Source organism: Eurosta solidaginis, chromosome 5 (assembly GCF_040869045.1).
Source record: "Eurosta solidaginis isolate ZX-2024a chromosome 5, ASM4086904v1, whole genome shotgun sequence".
NCBI classification, from domain to species: Eukaryota; Metazoa; Arthropoda; class Insecta; order Diptera; family Tephritidae; genus Eurosta; species Eurosta solidaginis.
In genome coordinates, this window is record NC_090323.1 from 271045590 (window position 1) to 271066408 (window position 20819).

Genomic DNA, 20819 nt, shown 5'->3' on the forward strand with positions numbered 1-20819 from the left:
TAACAGTGCTTCGCGAAATTTTTTATATGAAAAGGCAAGTCGAAATAAGTTTCACCTGCTAAGTCTGGGTTGCTCTTTATGTTCGCTTCTGCAACAAAACTCTTAAAAATAAGAAAATCCATTCTGACGAAGCCATACGTAAATTTAAGTAATACTAAATACTTCATTGAATTCAACATGTTGAAGATTCTTTACAAAAGACTCTGCAATATTAATTAGTAAATCATCGTTTGAGGAAGATCATGCTATATTGATTTGACGGTTGAAATCTGCCCTCACTAATTATTTTTCACAAAACGACATATCTTAGATTTGGGTTAAAGAATGCTCTATCTTAGCTGAGAAGGTATTCAATTTAACTTGGGATAATACGATTTTTCAATAAAATTTTAAGATATGGCATTCTTCAAACAACTCCTGAGGCAGCCTGCGTTTCAATCTTATAGTTTCGAAGCAACAAACAAAAATTAAAAAGCTGGCAAAGTTTGCAAATATTTTTTCCTGCTTTTTTTTTTACTCCCACGCGTTTGTATTTATATACTTCGACCTGCGAATTACATTGTGCGAACTATTCGTGTTTTTTACTGTTTTGTGCAATAAAGCTAAAAAAGCTACCAACTCAGAATAAAATGGTTTAAGAATAATAATGGCGGCCACCGTGGTGTGATGGTAGCGTGCTCCGCCTACCACACCGTATGCCCTGGGTTCGCACCCCGGGCAAAGCAACATCAAAATTTTAGAAATAAGGTTTTTCAATTAGAAGAAAATTTTTCTAAGCGGGGTCGCCCCTCGGCAGTGTTTGGCAAGCGCTCAGGGTGTATTTCTGCCATGAAAAGCTCTCAGTGAAAACTCATCTGCCTTGCAGATGCCGTTCGGAGTCGGCATAAAACATGTAGGTCCCGTCCGGCCAATTTGTAGGGAAAATCAAGAGGAGCACGACGCAAATTGGAAGAGAAGCTCGGCCTTAGATCTCTTCGGAGGTTATCGCGCCTTAAATTTATTTTATTTTTAAGAATAAAATAAACCGAGCTCAGCAGCATCCACAAAATCTTACAAAGAGAAAAATTAGAATGAAAATATAATCATAATAATAAGCATGTAATTTTTTTTTGTTTTTGTATTTGTTGTATAATATATATATATTTTTAAATTTGATCTGCGGTGCTTTTCGTAAAATTGTTTTTTTCGGTATAACAAAATAAGAGCAAATGCGTTTGACAGCAGCTTATATTGTGAGTTGATGAAAATTCTCGCCGATGTGTTTAGCAATGAGTAACGGTACACGAGCCTTTACAAAGCCAACGTGTTGTAAGTATTTTGTTGGCTGATTATTTATGAGCTTAAAACTTCAAAGCTTATGAGTGACTGACGTTGTAAATGGTATGAGCCGCCGTTCAAATTAGTACCAGCAACCGCGGCAGCAGATGTGCACAGTTCTTTAAGCGTCTGTATGAGATAGCGCCAGGGCATTTGTTTTTGTGTTTAATTCAATTTTTATCATTATTGTTTTTTTTATAACAGGAAAAATGGACGCACGAACAAGTGATAAACGATGCAATGGAAAGAGACAAGAGAAGACAATGACAATATCGGGTCAACACATATCAAATTGTTTATAGGTTAGGCTCGAAATATTAAAATTTATTAAAAAGTGCAGAAGCAATTAGAAACCGAAGCGAAGATTTTGCACTAGATATTCCATCATTACCCAGGAAGTTGTGTAGAGCAAGGACCGCAATCCGCAGTTTGAATCAAAAAAAACATTCTACATAATCTAATGGCGCCAGTAGTTTAAATCCGACCAAATGTAATATCGATTCGAACTACGGAGTATGACCCCAAGTACATATATACATATTAAGACAAAGAAAGAAAGTAAGAGCGCGACTAGTCAGCTTAGGGATGCTATTCGAAAAAGCGAGCTGTAAAGCATACACACATACAAATTTGTTAGAACAATTTGTGATCTGCCAACAACAGTAGCCCAATGAAAAAAGCAGTTTTTCGTAATCTTTTTACAGGGAGTCAAGTGAGTTTGTATGTTAGCTGTATAGTTATTTACATTAAAAAATTATTGATTAGATGCAATTACAGCAGCATGTGTTAGGAATTGTAAAAACATTTTAAATAAGTGAAAGTTAAACACATACATTATGCTGCCAAAATATTTGAAACACTGAAAAATAGCAGACATTTAAATTGTTTAAAATAATCCTTTGGGATTATAGATGAATGGAGAGCACAACAAATGACGAATGAAAACGACTTCAGAGCTCAATGGAATGTTAGAAGGATTTATAGAGTTTCTTAAGACCAACATAACGACATATCATTATTCAATTAAATCGGGTATCATATAATCAAGTTAAAGAGAAAAATAAACAATTGTTTCGTTACCCACTCAACACAGCTTCAACCCAGTCTATTGTATCTACATAATTTTTTCAATGTTTCTAATTTTTTGCCTTGTTCCAACATACAAAAAATAAGATTTATTACTTTTATTAGCAACATAGGCAGCACCACAAATCAAATGTAACTGTGTAATTATTGGTTTCAACTTAAAAGTATTCGAAATGATAAAAAATGCTAACTTACGTAAGATGCGTGAAGTTAAGTCACGTTAAATTGTTATAATTAGCTTTTAGACAAAAATATGAGATTTGAAATCAAAATGTTGGAGGCCATCCAAATTGTTATAGCTACAATGGCCTCTTTAAAGACGTATGAATGCTCAAAACAACTTCGTTTTTATTCGTGAAGCACTTATCATGCTTTTATTGTTTATAGTTAAACAATTTTTTTTTAGACATAAAGTTGTTAGAGCAATAAACTTTCAAGCTCGATATGCCCACTTCAGAATTTTCACATATTCATATTTCTGTCACAAGGACAAATATTGACTACCCTTTTGAAGACACCCCAGCGGGTTAGGGGATCAGAATATACCCGCGGTAGGTATGCCTGTCGTAAGAGGCGACTAAAATACCAGATTCAAGGGGCTGTCTAGCGCAACCTTTCAGGTTGCCAGCGCAATATATAGCTTCTCCAAACCCAATTGTCAACCTCACCTATCCGCGGCGAATCCTGTTTCACTAACAGACAAGGCTCTGGCGACCCCAAGCTCCTCATGGAACTTGGGGGTAGGGAGGGAGGGAATGGCCTGAAGGTTTAATGTGGCCACATAAATCGTTCCCGAGATGGTCGGGCTAGCACCTTAATGGTGCTATGGTACCGGAGCGTACCGGATTTGTATCCGGCAAAGGACCATCACATCGATAACACTCCCCAAAGCCTTCGGGGAGCAACCTTATCGCTACAACAACAACAACAACAACCCTTTTGAAGATGAATTTGAAAAATATAGTAGATATTTATTATCTTACATTTATATCAAAAATATTTAAAACTAAATGAAGTGCCAAAGCCAACTGAATATGCTCTAATAGTATTTATTTTTGCATAATGACAATGATGGTTACATTTCGTGCAATTAAGTGTGTGTGAATACTTAAATTTTTATTATAAAATTAATTAATCTATTTTATAAGTTGATCGAATTTATAATATTTAAATAAGAACTTTGATACAGATAAATATCCCTGAAACATTAGCAACTATTAGAAAAAGTTTTCTCAAAAAGAAAAAATAAAAACTTTTCTCAGAAAGTTTCGGAAAATAGGTTTGCATTCATAAAATATAAATAAATATTTACACTCCTTTGGCATATTCAGCACTACAAAGAATCGATGCTACAACAACAACAACATCGATGCAGTGGCGGCGAATCTCAGAACTCAATTGAAATGGCATGAACTTGGTGGGTATTTGAAGAGCACGTTTCTATATTTCGAAAAAAGGTGGCCCTAATATAAATTAATATTCGGTTTACAGTGCTAACGGACTCTTAGCATGTTTTGACACCACCCAAAATTATATATATCGCTTGATGTTTCCTCATTTATTTATTGGTCACATATATGAGGCTATCAACACAAAAGTGTTGTATTACCAGAAACATTTTTCATTTCGCTTGTCGAACTACATACATAGGTTACACCTCTTTTGCACTGATAACGTTATATGTACTTATCCTTATCGTTAAATGAAGTTTTAATGAGACATGCAATGAAACCTACCAAAGTACCAACAAAATCTACTAGAAATATATACGTAGAAGTAATATTTATTATGTGAAAAAAAACATTAATATAAATTGAAACTTCTTCGGTGAAAGTTAAACGCGTATTGCCACAAATAAGTTATCAGTGTTTATAAAACAATTATAATATAAAAAATAGTTAAGTGTAAATTTTTGTCATTAAAATATCAATATAAAAACATTAAATTAAATGCAGCACAACAACTAAAGCTTTTAAATCAGTTTGGTGGATAATAACGTATTAAAAAATATTAAGTCTAGATTTCTTTCTTAAAAAAAAAGATGAGACTCTACTTACCCTGGCACTCTCCTTCAAATCTTGCATAGATGGATCATGTATCGGTTTACCAGACGCCAATTTAGTTGCATTAATAAGATCACCCAAAGCAGAAGCTACATCCTTCACAGCATTAATAACCATAACTTGTGAATCAGGCTGTGTAGAACCGAGGCTACATGCCCCGCGCTTCACAGCTTCCGCAAGTTGAACTAGCAATAGGGAGAGAAATACGTTAAAAACGACAAACATCACATCAAATTCTATTAGCAAACTTACGTATAGTTGACACGGCATTCTGTGCTGCATTCGCCAACTCGTCTTGAGTACCAGCTGCGCCAGTCACCAGAACTTTAGTATCTTCTACTAGAGCCTTGGCGGTCTGTAAAATGTGTTCGCGATGATCGGCGAAAGTGCCGTCGCCATCCGAGTGCAAAGTGCCAGCTGTAGCAAACATTATAGTCGTATCAAGATCACCAATAATACCAGACACTGTGTGCGCAGCATTAATACAAGCTTGTGTACCACGTGAACCCGCCTGCAATGCAGCCAAAACTTGAGCCACTTTTTCGGACACATCGCGCGCATTACGTGAAATCTCATTTTGTGTGGAAATATCATTTGGACGGGCGCCAGCAGCACCTGACTGTATCATTGAACTCACTGAGCGGCCCAAATCAACAACAGTCGAGCGTATACGCATTGCAACATCCGGTGTTGATGTTGTGGTTGAGGCACCTACTGAATCCTGTGTCAATTGTGTGTAATGCTGTGTCATTTCTAAAGCCAATTGCGGCAGCAATTGCGGTTCGATAGTTGCTTTAGCATTCATCTCATTCGCCAGGCGTGCAATCTCTTTAGCTGATTGTACCATACGTGTTTGATAATCTACAAACGAATCCGAAAAGGAAGCATTAAGCAACGATTGACGCTTATCAGTCAAACGTGTAATGGATCGATTAACTTGTTCCATTAGTCCCGTTACTACGCCCATTTCGGTATTAATTTTTTCAACTGTTTCAGTTAGCTCTTGTATAGCTTGCCGTGTGTAATCAATTGATTCATCCAAATGTGCATGCGATTGTGTTGAGCGCGGATTACCGGCAGAGTCCTTTGCTGCTTGCACTAGCGTTACAGCGCTCTCCACCACTGATTTAGTTTGATTAATAATACTCATTTGTTGGTTGGTATGCACAATATGGGTGCAAGCACCAACTACACCATTCACCATTGGCACAATGTAACGCGAGATCTCTCCCACTGCATGACCCAATTGTTCGGCATTGTTCTTGCCCGCCATGCGTATCGGTTCGAGTTTATCAATTAACTCAGCAGCCGAATTCAATGTTTGGCCACTGAAACCGTGTAAATTATTATCGCGACGTTGACTCAACCCCTGAGCGCTCACAGCCATAGCACAGCTATCCAATTCACGCGTACATGTATTCAGTGTATGCAAAACTTGCTCGCACTGTGCTTGACCAGGCGCTTTTTCGCGTATGTTATCGACCAAACGTTTGACGGATTCAGATACAGGAGCTGAAGCATTCGAAAGCTGCTGCCACACTGGTGGATCATCAGGTGACAGTGCTAATGATTTTGCCGCTTTTACCATTTCGATAACACCATCAATAACGCCGCGTCCAGCATGAATGACAGGCTCTTGCGCTTTGCGTCCCTCTGATGAGATTTTCGCAGGCACCGAAATAAATTCAGGACTAGAAGCATATTGGCGTACGGCTTTAACAGACTCCAACAATGGCTCGACAAGGCGAGCGCGTGTTGGTGTTGAAGGTTCATCTTCAATGCCTTTTATTTCTTGGACCAAATTTGATGTGGCAGTGGCCACTTGTTTAGCTAATACAATAAATTCATTCTTTGCCACTGGATTGTTGGTGTTCATACTGGCCTGCCGACATATGGAGCACAAATAACTGGTATGTTTGGCAATTACCGTTAGCGCTGATATCTTCTGCTGCTTTGTTGATTTGGAACTACTAACAATATCGCAGTGCTGGCGTATGCCTTGATATGCCCATGATAATTGAGCTTGATCTATAATGCCTGGACGTCCGGCTACGCTGCTCGGATGGGAGACACCTATTAAGTAGGCAGCTTGAGCAGATGATTCAATTAAACCATGTATAGAGTCTGCGACTGTATTCACCGAATGTCCGAAGCCAACATGATTCGATTGTTTTGCATTATTAATCATTTCTGAAATTGCATATCCCAGATTGCGTGATTTATTGGTGGCATTTTCTACACATTCAAAGTATCCTTGTTCGTTGATAGGCTCGTGTGGGTAATCGAGTACAACGCGTAGAGCTTCAATATTACGCATGGCATTATCACACTCCTTTTGTCCGGGTGCTGATTGTATGCTAGCATCGACCAATTTATTTATGCTTTCAGTTACGCTACGCGCTGCCGCATGTAAAAGATTTTTAGCATTCGGTTGCCCAGGATCTGCAGCAATCGATTTGGCAGTAGATAGTAAAGAACATGATTGCGTCGAAACATTACGAAGGCGATCGATCATTTCTGACCGCACCACCTCATCTTGGGTTTGCCCAGCCATCTCCATTGAAACAGCTAATAGATTACGATAGTTGGCGGCAAAGTTTTGACTGGTATCTGCAAGCTGTGCGGGACTATCGTAAGCTTGCACGATTTGTCCACCTGCAACGCTAAGTCCCTCTGCTACCTGTTTCAATTCTGATTGCAAAGTATTGTAATTGCGATCCGATGGTGGTAATTCACTCATCGAAAGGATTTCGCTTAATTCGCTAACATTGCGCAGTGCATTGTCCACTTCACGCTGACCTGGAATGCAGTCGACAGTTTTTGAAATCGCTGCTGTAACATCACGCCCAGCTTGTGTGAGCGCATCAGTGTTTCCGACATTTTGCAATGTACGCTGTGCCTCCTCAATCAGTCGTGCCGAGTGTAGTACCACCTCATCAGCACAATCAATTACAACGGGGTTTTTAGTTGTTGCAGCCACACCATGAACACTTTTCGTAAAGTCACCAAGAGCCAGCGCCGTGTCACGTCCAGCAACGCCTGCATATCTGCGTTGCTCCTGTATTACCGACGACAGCAGTTGTCTAAGAGCAATACCCACGTTTTTGGCTGACACGCGTAATTGCTGTGCAGTGTTTTCGATAGTCTCGCCAGGTAGTGGACGGATATTGCCTGTTTGTGCTGCTTTTCGTGTGTCATCTAGCACATTGTGTAGGTTACGTACTGCTTCTAAAGCGGATTCGAGCTCTTGGCCGCCGCAAGCTTCTCTAGCACGTTGTGCCGCAGAGTTCAACTCAGACACTGTTTGACCTAGGTAGAGCGCGCTCTTCGATAGCTGAGTGGCTGATGGTATGTCAGTGACTGTGGGTTGTAAAGCACGTGCAGAACGTGAGACTTGTATAGCTGGTTCGATGAACTGCTCAGCGGCTTCTATCAAATTCAATTGGGCATTTGGATCATCTGGACTGGAACGTGTAGTCTTAACCGAAGTAACGAGACGTGGAATTGTGTCGGCAGCACGTTTACAATCTTGCAGCAATTGTTCCTTAGTTTGATGGTCGTCGCTATGCTGTACTGCATTCTGTGCGGCAGATATACACTGAGTAGCAGCAGAGGCGGCCTGCTTAGAACAGTACTCGAGACGATGTATTAGGTTGCGTTTCATTGCTGGCGTATTAGCTGTTGTGGTGGTGATCTCACGAAGTTCTTCGGCTGCGCGACGCAATGCGTTCTGGTTCTCGGTGTTTTGTGGATTACCCGAACAAAGACGTGCTGCCTCCACAAGTTTCGCTGTAGCATCAGCTAATTGCTTAGCAGCCGAAAGCAAACGTCGTTGCATGTCTTCGTCTTTCTGTTGATCTGCTTCACCCTTGATGCTCTGTATCAATTGTGCTGTTGCTTGACCTAAATGCTTGGCATGACGCACCATCTCTTGTGGATCATTAGATGAAACCAATATGTCCGTGCCAATAATAACATTCTCCACTGGGCTCATCTCTTGACTAGTACGAGTAGCATACTCGCGAGAACTCAACTTCACATGATCCAACATATCGCTCAAACTTTTCGATACATCGCGTGCAGCGGCGAGCAAATCATTCTTTAATTTTGGATCAGATGTAGCTTCATTGCATACATCACACAGATTATTAACTGCACGAGCCACATTGCGAGCAGCAGCTTCCAATTGTTCACGACAAGCGGCATTATGTAGGGTTGGAGCAACGACTTTAGCACACGCGACCAGCTGACTAGTGGCCAAAGCGCATTGAGAAGCTGCACCAATAACGCGATTACGTGACTCTTCATCCTCACAGCTGGCCGCAATCGATTTGGCGCGCAACATCAATGCCGCAGTTGTATTGGCCACTGCCTTAGCCAATGCTAAAAGCATATCATGTAAATCACCATTTTCGGGCACTTCCTCTTCGGCAATTGTGCTAAGCACATGTGTTGTAGCTTCACCGACTCGACTGGCGGCGTTAATGAGACTTTGCGACGGTTCTTTACCCTCAGGCTCGGCAGCTTTTAGCAAATCGCTGAACGCATTACACAAATTACGTGCCGCATCAAGTAGGCGATCGCCATTGTTGCTATCCTCCATAAGAGCAGCAATTAGACGTACTTCCTTAGTAACTTCTGGTATGGTTTGTGTTATCTGTGATACCGAAGCAGATATGGCCTCCGTATCAACTTCGTCCAATTGTGAAGCAGTTATAATTTGGGCAGTAGCCGCATTCATGGTGGCAACATGACTAGTCACAGCCTGCTTAGAAGTATCCAAGGTATTCTCACGCCATTCAATTGATCTCATGTCCGTACCTAATTCCTGAATGGGGGCCTACAAAAAAGATTACATACATACATAGATACCGAAGTGAACGTGGAAGAAGCTAAAGCGTAAATTTCGCTTACCTTCGTTCTTAGCTCCTCATCAGCACGCATGAGCACATCTTGACCAGCGGAAATGTAGCCCAGCAATGCACGTTGGGGCTCTGTAAGATTTACAGTACTTATGCGCACTTCCTTCGTCTAAAAAAGTTAGGGAATTAGAAAATCTAATTGTAAGCAACTAATGTATTTCCACGAAACACGAGCGCTGCGTAGTTCTGACTTTCAAGTAGTTAACTTCGAAGCCGACTTGCAACATTTTAAAATTAAATATCTTCTTTTGATTTATTTTGCTTAAAAATTAAAAAAAAAAAAAAAAAAATCTGCGTAATTTGGCCGAAAGGACCTTAATTTATGGCAGACCAATTTTCAGTTATCGTTGAAATAGGGGTAACAATTTACACAAATCTGCAAGAAAAAAAGCTGTTTATTTTGCAGTTGGGTACCTGAGAGACATTCCCGAGCCAGTTTTCTGCGTAGAATCCGTATACGAACTCAGAATTGGCCCATCACGCCAGGGTTTCCAGATATTCGAGGTTATATAACAGAAAAATTGCCTTTCAATTGATTTTAATAAATGTTTAACTCGGTAGGTTTGTTTGGCTTTTTTAATGTCACTTTTTCTTTAAGAAACAATGCACAATCAATTATTTCGTAGCAAAATAAGAGTTGCCAGGTGAATTTGTTCCTTAAAATCTTTAGAAATTGGTAGTAGAAATTTCTTAAGAGCTGCGTTCTGCATAAGAAAATTTGGCAAACGAAACTTTTTTTTTAAGTATTTCTTGCGCATCATTTTGTATGGATTTTTTTGCTTTTCTTTAAAACTGCTCGACCCTTTAAGAATTAATCAGCTTAAAACCAATTTCACACAGAAACTCAATGGAATCACAATTTCGTTAAGTGAAATAAGAAATTTCTCCTTTTCACTTGTTTGATTAGCGAACATCCGCCAACAGCCCCAAAAAATATTACACTTTTTACAAAAATTGGTTAAAATGAATGGCAGAGGATTCCTTCTTAACTTTAAAGGCAGTACAAATTAAATGCATACGCAACTATTTACAGATGTTGTACCTACTCCAACATGTGCCTATTTTTTAAAAAGTCATAATGTATTTTGCTGCGAATGCTCCAACAAAATTTTAATTTTTTACTGTTTTTCTATTTTTTGTAAATTATTGAAAATAATAAATGTTTGATTGTCATTTGTAACATTGTCTATAAAATCCGAAACACCAAACAAAACCGACTAGATTTTTTACTCAATTGGGCATTCATTGAAGCAATAATGAGATAATTAAGAATTTGTATTTTATATCGAAGATTGAGCTTAATAAGGGCTTTAACCTAGAAAACGTCTCTAATTAATTTATTAACTTTCTGTGTGAAATTGTTTTAACACTGGCAAATAATAATTGTTATGCAATAACAATTTTTGTTTACACAAATAATCTTCTGCAGTGAAGAAGAGTGGTGGTGCTATAACAATAACAAAAAGCAAACCTTGTACAAATTAACGCAGGCAAAATGTCTTAAATGGCGCGAGAGTGTGAAATTGGGAAAAACTGAAATTAGCAAAGGAAGCTGATTAGGCGATTGTGATTTCACCGGTTGGACCGTGGTTCGATCCTTGGTGAAACCTGCTGAAATAAAAAACATTACGAAATTGCCTGACGATAATGACATGGCGGTTTTCGAAATGGTACTATCGCAATATGCCAGTAAATCTTTACTTCGTTTCAGTTTTTCCAATAAACAAACAATAATAATAATAATAGCTAATATTATTTATGATTGAATAACAGTTACTATTTACCGACGCTAAGCTCATTAATTCTTAAAAATCTTAAATTATATACATACTTATATGTACATATATAAGGAAACGTACAATTTCGAACTTCGATAGCCAATACCAATGCTTTGGAGGTTAGCTTCGAAAAACGGAGAGATCACTTTTTACTGTACAGTGTAATAATTCAAAACTTAGTATACATCTAGGAGCGCATAAATATTAGGAAGTTTACATTGCATATAGATATTGGCCTTCCTATCGAAGGGAGTTCTATTATTTGTCCCAAATATGCTCTTGCTGTATTTTATATATATATATATATATATTTTTTTTGGTTCACTGCTCGTGGAAATACTTTCTTATACAAATTTATTATGTGACCTACACATACTTTAATAATATTGCTTTGACCTTTTTTAGTGCAGCATGAATTCAATGAAACGAATAAATATGTAATTAGTTTTCTTTTGTATCATTTACATATTTAAAACAACTTCTGCTATCGAATACATAAAGCTTATAGCAAAAAAGACTTAAGAGAGCAACTTAAAAAAAATAAATATCGATATGTATGTATTTACAATTAAAGTGTAACTCACCGTTGGCGGTTGATGGGCGTGGTTAACTTGCCCAACGAAGGCACCATATTGAACCGTTTGCACTTCGCCTTGTGTGTATTTTCTTTCACCTTTGTTTTGGGGTTATTAGTGCATTGCAACAGATAATGTGTGCCAAGAAATATATATATATATATACATAGATGTATATACATATATACAAATACAACACATTTACAAAATGGAAAATAAAATAAATTAAATATTAAGAGGCATAAATTGCGTAAATATATATTAAGAAGCATATAGCATAAAAGCAACGCTCTAGATGAGGCCTTACCATCTGACGCGCGTAGAATTTCTGGATGCGCCAATGATTCTGTATTAATTTTACCAATTTTATTTGTTTCATGTTGCAAAAATGTTGCTCTGTTTAAGGAAAATTAAAAATTTTGAAATTTTTTTACAAGGCATAAACCATTATTCAAACATACTTTGAGGGTGCAACTGACTCTTCCACCATTGTTGAGCCTTCATCACCTTCAATACCAAAATGATCTTTGGTCTGCTTCTTTTTTAATATAATATCTATATAGCCAGCTATTAGCTGTACAATTTGTTCGGCTTCAGTTGTTTGCACCGAATAATATTGATTTGCATAATCGCCAAAATCCAAAGTGAATGTATTTGGTGAAGCGCCCCAACGGCGTACTGTTGTTAATGGCCACGATACTAAAATCTCCTTGGTACGTTCATCTAAACGCAATACCGAATCCTTTGTTACACCCAAAAGACGTGGCACCAACTTATTGCGTCCGTTCATTTTTTCCTTTACCAAGAAGAATGTGACACCATACGTAGGCAGCTCACGCGCCGTTTTCGTGTACAATACTTTGGCATCGATTTCTGTTAGAGCAACATGTTTTTTATGCTCTGCAAATATTTTCTTTTCAATGTTTTTCACACGAACGTAGGATTGCGGTAAGAAATCCTTTAAACTGTGACACAATAAAAATATCAGCAAATAAACAAAATATTTTTGTAAGCACAACAAATGGCAAACTTACTCCAAAAATCCGGGCTTATGCTTTGTTTCGTTGTGTGGCCCGAATTGTATATGCACTTGAATGCCAGCGAATTCACATGCTAGATGAAAGAAATAGAATATTAAGTAATTTCTTTTGTAACGCATAAATTTAATCAAATATCACGTACCTTTTTCTTGTGTTACTGGATGTGTGCCATCGAGTATAGCATCACGTGCTTGCACGTACAACAAATTCAATTGTACCGGATCACGTGAGTCAATGTTTTGATCTGAGAAGAAAAAGCGACGACGCAGCAAAACTGTTTCGGATTCATCGATGCCTTGCTCGCGCAATGTTTTACCAACATCCACCCAATTGACTAAGTAAATCATGAAATTTTATAATTAAAGATTTGTTTATCGTAAATATTTACAGCTTCATTTGATTACAATTTTATATTTCGCTGTAGCGCGCACGGTATTTTTTTAAAACTAAGAACAATGTTAGCACGTGTGGGTAGTAGATCGTAAATTAGAATTTGATATGGGCGAAGTTATAATTCAGAAGCTCATCAAATTCTGATAGTTCTGAAACTGAAGTTACATATGTATGTATGTATGTTCAAACTACCTTAGCAATGCCCTAGTTTGGAATACATTTTACGAATATTTTCATATTAGGTTTGCAGTAGGAAACAATTACATAAAAAAATTAAGAGTATTCACAGTTTGGTGGTAAAATTAAAATCTGATTTCTTTATCTAGATAAAACCTCTAACTACGATCTCGAAAACGAGGTACCTGCTGTCATCAAGCAAAGAGTCAGCGCATTTGCGCCTTGGCAAACAAAACACAGTTGGCAGTCATAATTTCGAAACAGTAAACGATTTCGTTTATATGTGAACAAGCGTTAACACAATAACAGTCTACAAATACAGCGACTTGGACTGAGTAGGCAATTAAAAGTAAAGAACGAAGATTATCCTCTAAAATTCGCTTGCCGTACCCGTCCTGCTATATGGTGCAGAAGCATGGACCATGACAAAATCACATGAGGCAGCTTTGGGAGAGATAAAAGTTCTTCAAAATATTTATGGGCCTCTACTCGTCGGCGAGAACGGGCAGCAGAGGAAGATGTCGGCCCCCACTCCGCTAGAAAGACCAGGTGGAAAACGATTTATTTTTATTGGCGCCAGTTAGCCAAACGAAGAACCGCCTTTTTTGACGGTTGTAATCGTTTAAACTGTTACGTAAATAGACATCTTTATAAAAATTATTAATTAAAGGAGCTTTGTAAAGCTGTTTTATTTTTTTTAAATATGCCTTTGAATTATAAATGAAATCAGCCAATTTATTTGAAAAACTTATTTATAGAAATGTGTTTTAAAAATGGAACTAATTTAGTAATCAAAGCAGTCCAAGTCCCTTTGTTTTAAGAACGAGAGTTGATAAAGAGGTGCTCTCTACGAATTCGTATTGGCGCAAATTCCTCGTTTTGATAGAACTTAGTTTTGTTAACAACTGAAAAAATTCTCCGAACTTACAAATACTGCTTAATTTGTAAAAAAATTTCAAAGGTTTCACATCTTTTTATTACATTATTTCAATAAGTCTAATGCTTGGTTTTCATTACGTCAAAATGATTCACCAAAAACTGCCTCAGGCTTACCCGGTGGTCAGTTGTGATCGACTAGAAGTCGATAAAGCATTATCGCATACTACTAAAATTTAGGTACTGCCGGGCTTATGTAAATGTAATGTTCGTTTTTATACAAAAATAGACTTATTCACATGTTTTTACTCACTTTCATCGTCGGTTTTCAATTTCCTACGCAAACTTTCCATTTTCGCATCTCGATCCTTTTCTGTGAACTTTCGACGCAATGTCAATGTACCAAATTTGTTATCTGGCAAGTTCTCATTTTGAGCTTCGTTATCCTCACGCACCAATCCATACTCTTCATGATTGGTAATGCCGATTTTTGTACAGATGACGACCATTAACTGTGACACTGGCTGTGAATCATCAACTAATATCGTTTTAACGGCACCATCTAACATACGAACACGCAATGTACGCAATTTGCGCCGGTATTCCAACGTGTCCTGATTATGCAGAATATAATAGCCGAGCGTGCGACCGGCTTCCAGCCAAACACCCTGTTGGTGCTGTTCGTCCGATAGAAATAGGCCATATTCGCTGGCTGTAACGAACAATAAAAACGCAATCAAGAATAAAATAGGAAGGTGCAGTGTGAGCAGAGTGGAGAGTTGCTGGACCGCACCATAGCACACACCCGCACTGTGTTTTATATCGCCAATTATTTACTTACGTTGTCCCTGAACAGCTTCGGCAAACTTATCCCGTATAATTTTGCATGCATCAAATACTGTCGTATTCGGATGGAATTGTATTGTCTTTCTGACACGTCCACCCTCCAGTTGGATACGTAACGATAGTGTTGACATTTTCGCACTTTTCGTTGTCGTCTCTTTGACTTCCAATTGGGTCAGTGTGAATGTATCTGCTGACGTTGATTTCGTTTTTGATGTTGATTTTTGCGTTTTTCGTGAATAAAATTAAAAGCTTAGCTTTAAAAGGCACTGTAGAGGAAAAAGTGGAGAAAACAAATATTTTATTATTGATTTTAGTGTATAAATCATATCCAATAAATAGATTTAAATATGTAAAGCGCTGATTCCACGGAAGTTCAGCTAACATAATCACAGATTTCTCTGTTATCACCTTTTTCTTGTACTTTGTCAGAAAATAGTCGATACGTAAGACCAAAAAAACTAAAAAACGGTGGGTCCTGGAAAATTTTTACTGAACATAAAATTTTGCGTTTGGCGAGACTTTTAAAGCCAAATGCCCGATCGAAAAAAAATTGTTTTTACTTGAACATTTAAACAAATTCCATGTACGCAGTTAATAACAGGGAAATCCGTGATGTATGTGCGTATGTATTTATATATTTGTATGTGCACACCCATTAAAGTTGATGTACACATTTTTACAAAGATTTTGCCGTCTATGTATGTACTTAGTTAACGTTCTGGGGTTCTGCGTAAGCCTCATTCCATTTCACAAAGAAAAATTCTAATAAACTCACACAGAATCCACCCCAACTTCGTTTTACACAGAGAAAAGATGAGTGGGTAAGGATTTGTGTAAGGAAAACCCTCCCCTTTTGAGGCATCTTTGTACGTGACATACTTGTTTGTAGAAGAGAAGTTGTATTATAAACCTAGACATACAGGGTACCACGTTTTTTCGTGTCTTACGATCCGTGATCGAAATCAATTTTTTTAAATTCAAATCTAAAATGGTGATCAGATCAATGACATATTTTACTGTTTTAATAATTTGACAATTTCGTTTTTATCATTTGAGTGAAAATGGTTTTCTAGACGTGATCGTATAACACGATAGGGGACATGGGTGCAATAATTCCTATTTGTCGTCGAACCTTAAATTGTCGAAAAACCTTAATTCAATACCTCATTTCGATTACACTCATAAGGAATGTTATACGTCAGGGGGGAAAACAGTAGTAATAACTTTTTATTAAAGACCAACTAAGTACACGCAAACATATCCGTACTATCCGTAAATGGGGCGTATACGTAACATTTTTCTATTTTCTTATTTGGTACAAAAGAGTTACATGCAGGCATACAAACAATACTATAAAGAAAGATTTCCAAAAACTTCAGATACTCGATTTTTTTCGAAATGATTTTACACAGTTTTCGTTGCGCAATGTTAATAACATTTTTAAGACGTTAAGGCCCGCAAAATAGTCAGCTATTAGTTAGGTTTTTAGCAATTGATAATTTCTGCAGGGTTTGAATCAAGCTGAAGCTCTACTGGCTATTATTAATAAGGATTTTCAAAAAAGTTTAAGTCATTCTGAAAAATTTATGTAAAAATGCAAAAAACACGTTTGTGTGCGAACGTATTTTGCTCCTCTGGGTTTTATTGTGATATTGGTTGACGGCAAAATAGATCGTGAGCGTGCGTGAAGAGGGCATTGTTGTGTTTTAGGAAATAAGGGCAAGAAATATTTGGTTAAATTTGTGGAAAATTCAAAAACTATATAAAAAAGGAAAGAAAGGGAGCGCCACCGTGGTGTGATGGTAGCGAAAATCATGGGTCCATGTCCCGGGCAAAGCAACATCAAAAATTTAGAAAAAAGTTTTTCTACTCGGCAGTAATTTGATAAACACTCCCAGTGTAATTCAGCCATGAAAAGCTTCTCAGTGAAAACTTATCAGACTTGCAGATGTCGTTTCGAGTCGGCGTAAAACATGTAGGTCTCGTCCCGCCAATTTGCAGGAAAAACTAAAAGAAGCACGACGCAAGTTGGAAGGGAAGCTTGGCCTAAAACCTCGTCGAAACGCGCTTTATATTTATTTTTTATATTTAAAAGAAAGGAAACTTAGGAAAAGAAAGGAATGTAAATAAAAAATAAGGAACCGTAACTTGAACCCAAACCCCAACCAATACCGGACTTGAGACATGAACCGCAACTGAAACCGAGCTCGAACCCGAAAGTAACACCAAAATCGAAGCTGTAACCAAAAAGGGACTTGGAATCGCAAGGAACTAACGTAGACTGACAGTGTTACCGGCGCAACCGAAACTGAAACCTGAACCAAAACCGACATTAAACTGAGCTCGAAACTCGCTATGGATCGACATCAAAGTGTAAGTAGGAAAATTAGCCAGTCATTTCCTAAATTTAAAAATTATTATATTTCCTCATTGATGTTTTATCAAAGCACCCTGTATACACCCTGCAACATATGGTGAATTCTAAAGTAGCGGATGCCACATTTCGGCTTTTTATTAGAATTTAATGAGAAAATAACGAATCGTTTTCAATAGTGAAGGATGGGACAACGATATTGGGATACTACGATCCATTTGAAGCCTTATTTGTTCTAATTATTTGAAGATAAAAACTGTTTTGTGCCGAATTTGAGATTTTTGATATGAAAATTTGTTCTAATTTTCTGAAATTTCAATACGAGTCAATGACTAAGTAAATTAATTGTACAGCAGTGAACAAAAAAATTGCAGTGACATTTTTTTTTTTCAAATTTTCTATTTTCGATATTTCAGGAAACAACTTCTATGTCTTTTGTAACTAAAACTATGGAAACCAATCTCAAAAATAGTTTCAAAAAAATTGGAGAATTCGAGTAATTCATACGATTTCAAACTTTTTTATTTTAAGTTTTCTGTGTTTAAGATTTTCCTCCGTACAAGATGACAATTTGACAAAATGGCGCCATTTTTTCGCAGGCTCGAAAATTATTTTTTTTTTTTTTGGATTGGGGAGTGTTTTGATCGAAAAATTTACCCTTTCGCCATTTTTTTTGCAGGCTCGAAAATTATTTTTTGGGTATGCGTAGTGCAACTTTTTTCCTGACCCCAAATCCTATCGAAAAATCGATGGCGCGATATCGGTTAACTTTCGTCCATACAAATCGACCCATGTTAGTGTGTATATTGCAAATCATCGTAAATAAAAATAAATAAATGTAAGGCGCGATAACCTCCGAAGAGATCTAAGGCCGAGCTTCTCTTCCAATTTGCGTCGTGCTCCTCTTGATTTTTCCCTACAAATTGGCCGGACGGGACCTACATGTTTTATGCCGACTCCGAACGGCATCTGCAAGGCAGATGAGTTTTCACTGAGAGCTTTTCATGGCAGAAATACAATCGGAGCGCTTACCAGACACTGCCGAGGGGCGACCCCGCTTAGAAAAATTTTCTTCTAATTGAAAAATCTTATTTCTAAAATTTTGATGTTGCTTTGTCCGGGAGTTGAACCCAGAGCATACGGTGTGATAGGCGGAGCACGCTACCATCACACCACGGTGGCCGCCGTCATCGTAACCAGATCGGAATAAAAACTATAAAGTTTCCTAATGTGTTTTGCCTTAAAAGAAAAAAGTAATAAATAAATGAATGAAAACTGATTTCGAGAGAATTACCATATCTCTTCCACCCAGTGTGTCTTCTTCGCTGGAATTACCCTTACGTTTATGCTGAAGTGTGATGCTAAATTTAAATCTGAAAGTGGGGTTCGTTGGAGTATTTGTTGAAAATTGATCTGGTGTACATATTGTATATATGTAAGTATGTAAGTGATAAGTCCATAAAATATAATATTCTTTTGCACACTTTTCATTATGAAATTCTATTCTTTTCAGAAACGCCCCTTGTCTATTTTAGACTTATTATTTATAAGCATACATACATAAGTGCATAAGTGCTTTACGAAACGAGCCAAATTTTGCCGTACACTCCTGGACGGGAAGAATTTTCGAAATAGAATTCAGAAAAAAAGATATACCTTTTAATTTTTTTCTTCAAAACTGCTGTACGGAAATATTTCAGCCCATGTTTAATTTTGTAGTTCTTCTCTAATGTCAATAACAAGAAAATAGTTCATGTTAGGGAGAGCGTAAGTTTTTTCCGATACGCACCAATGCATATGTTCTTGCTTAAAGCACTTCACGGTTCAAATGTTGGCAAAGCGCCAGTAAACGCCTCTGGATTATTCCCTTTTCAAGTGACCGAACCACAGGCACTCCTGCTAATTATTTACTCTTACCATTATGCAGCAATCAATTCTAAGAAGCCCCCTTAATATGCTTTCGAGATTTATTTTCTAAATTTTTTATACTCCGTCCGATTTTAATAACAAAATAAACAAAAGTCCAGTATTTTGTTAAAAATGTGGTGTATTATTTTGTTTTTAGATTGTGAGAAAAACGCTGCATATGTATCTATTTAAATAAATTATGTCAACGACCCCCATTCCGTTCCAGCCTTTTACGGTTTTTATCTTACGGCTGGCTGTGCGACTGACTTTTGACCAAGCCCACACTACAAGAAGCCACAGCAGCAAGAAAAAAAAAAAAATAAAAATAAAAATATAGAAAAATACGGAAAACAAATTACACAAACGATTGAAAGAATGGAAAGCATAAAACAAAATCGATATTTCTCGGTCATTTCAATTAAAACGGGGTTGGAGAAAATTCATTTGCTTCTTCATACAAAATATTTGTTTGTGAATATCCACATTTTTACACATTTTATAAATCTTTCAAACATTGTATGCCTCTAATATTTAGCAAACAGACATCATAAATAAATAAAAAAAAAAAACTCACTAAATTTCCTACACAATTCAGTAAAAAAGAAAAATCAAATAAAGGGCCAATAGTAATCAATTTCTGAGGGATATTTTTTTACTTTTCCCGGTTTCGGCACACAACAGCAAAGATCCAATTAGTCTTTTAGTTATTTTATATCCAGATAGCAGTCGTACACCAAAATTCACTTGATTGACTTTAAGACTCCTTAAATTATCTTTTATGCACTTTAAGTATATTTTGGTATTAGCAAACGCAAAGCAGTGCTTTTATCATGAAATCTTCACACCAACTGAAAATCGTAGCAAAAATGTATGCTGGCTGGTTCATCTTGAAAAAGGTCTCATATAAAAAGGTGAGAATGCATATTTTATGTAAGGGCTTTTTGGTTCAATTCAAACTGTTTCGTGGCATTTCTAAGGGTTGGATGCTGTGGGAATCACTCGCATATGTCAGAAGGGTGGCCGCAATGCCTGAAATATGTATTATATTATGGAACGGAATCGTAATGAAACTACCCTTGTAGAGATTGTAGAGATTTGGCAGAGAATTTGTGAATTACGCGTGGCTACTGTTGACATATACAAAATGTAGAATTCTTTTGTGGGGTCGAGTGAAGGTACAAGATAAGTTCGATAAGCGCGCATGTGTGGAGCACGAGCAAAATGTACACTAATGCAGAAAGATTAACATACTTGAATCCTTTGCGAATTGATGTGAAAAAGTTGACACTGTGTCTAATAAATTTTAAAGGGTCAACTCTTGTCCAACTATGTAATCGATCAGTAAATACCTCACTTAGACTGAATTTGCCCAGTGTTACCAGAGTTCAACAAATTTAAATGCAGCGGCTACGATGGGTAGACCATGTTATGCGAATGAAAGATGATGCTCCGGCTAAAAAAGTT

At 37.3% G+C, this 20819-nt stretch overlaps 1 protein-coding gene across 3 annotated transcripts in view; it reads right to left on the reverse strand.

Annotated features, from left to right (window-relative positions):
• Positions 1 to 20819, reverse strand: part of rhea (Talin_middle and talin-RS domain-containing protein rhea) — a 106521-nt gene that overhangs the window by 12183 nt on the left and 73519 nt on the right. For all 3 annotated transcript variants that reach the window (XM_067790611.1, XM_067790609.1, XM_067790610.1), the window contains exons 3-12: positions 15069 to 15339; positions 14541 to 14939; positions 12924 to 13115; positions 12776 to 12854; positions 12203 to 12706; positions 12049 to 12137; positions 11751 to 11839; positions 9381 to 9497; positions 4719 to 9306; positions 4461 to 4651 (exon numbers count right to left, since the gene is read on the reverse strand). In XM_067790611.1, the coding sequence (XP_067646712.1) occupies positions 4461 to 4651; positions 4719 to 9306; positions 9381 to 9497; positions 11751 to 11839; positions 12049 to 12137; positions 12203 to 12706; positions 12776 to 12854; positions 12924 to 13115; positions 14541 to 14939; positions 15069 to 15204 (6384 nt within the window). In that variant the 5' untranslated portion in view covers positions 15205 to 15339. The remainder of the gene's footprint in view (positions 1 to 4460; positions 4652 to 4718; positions 9307 to 9380; positions 9498 to 11750; positions 11840 to 12048; positions 12138 to 12202; positions 12707 to 12775; positions 12855 to 12923; positions 13116 to 14540; positions 14940 to 15068; positions 15340 to 20819) is intronic.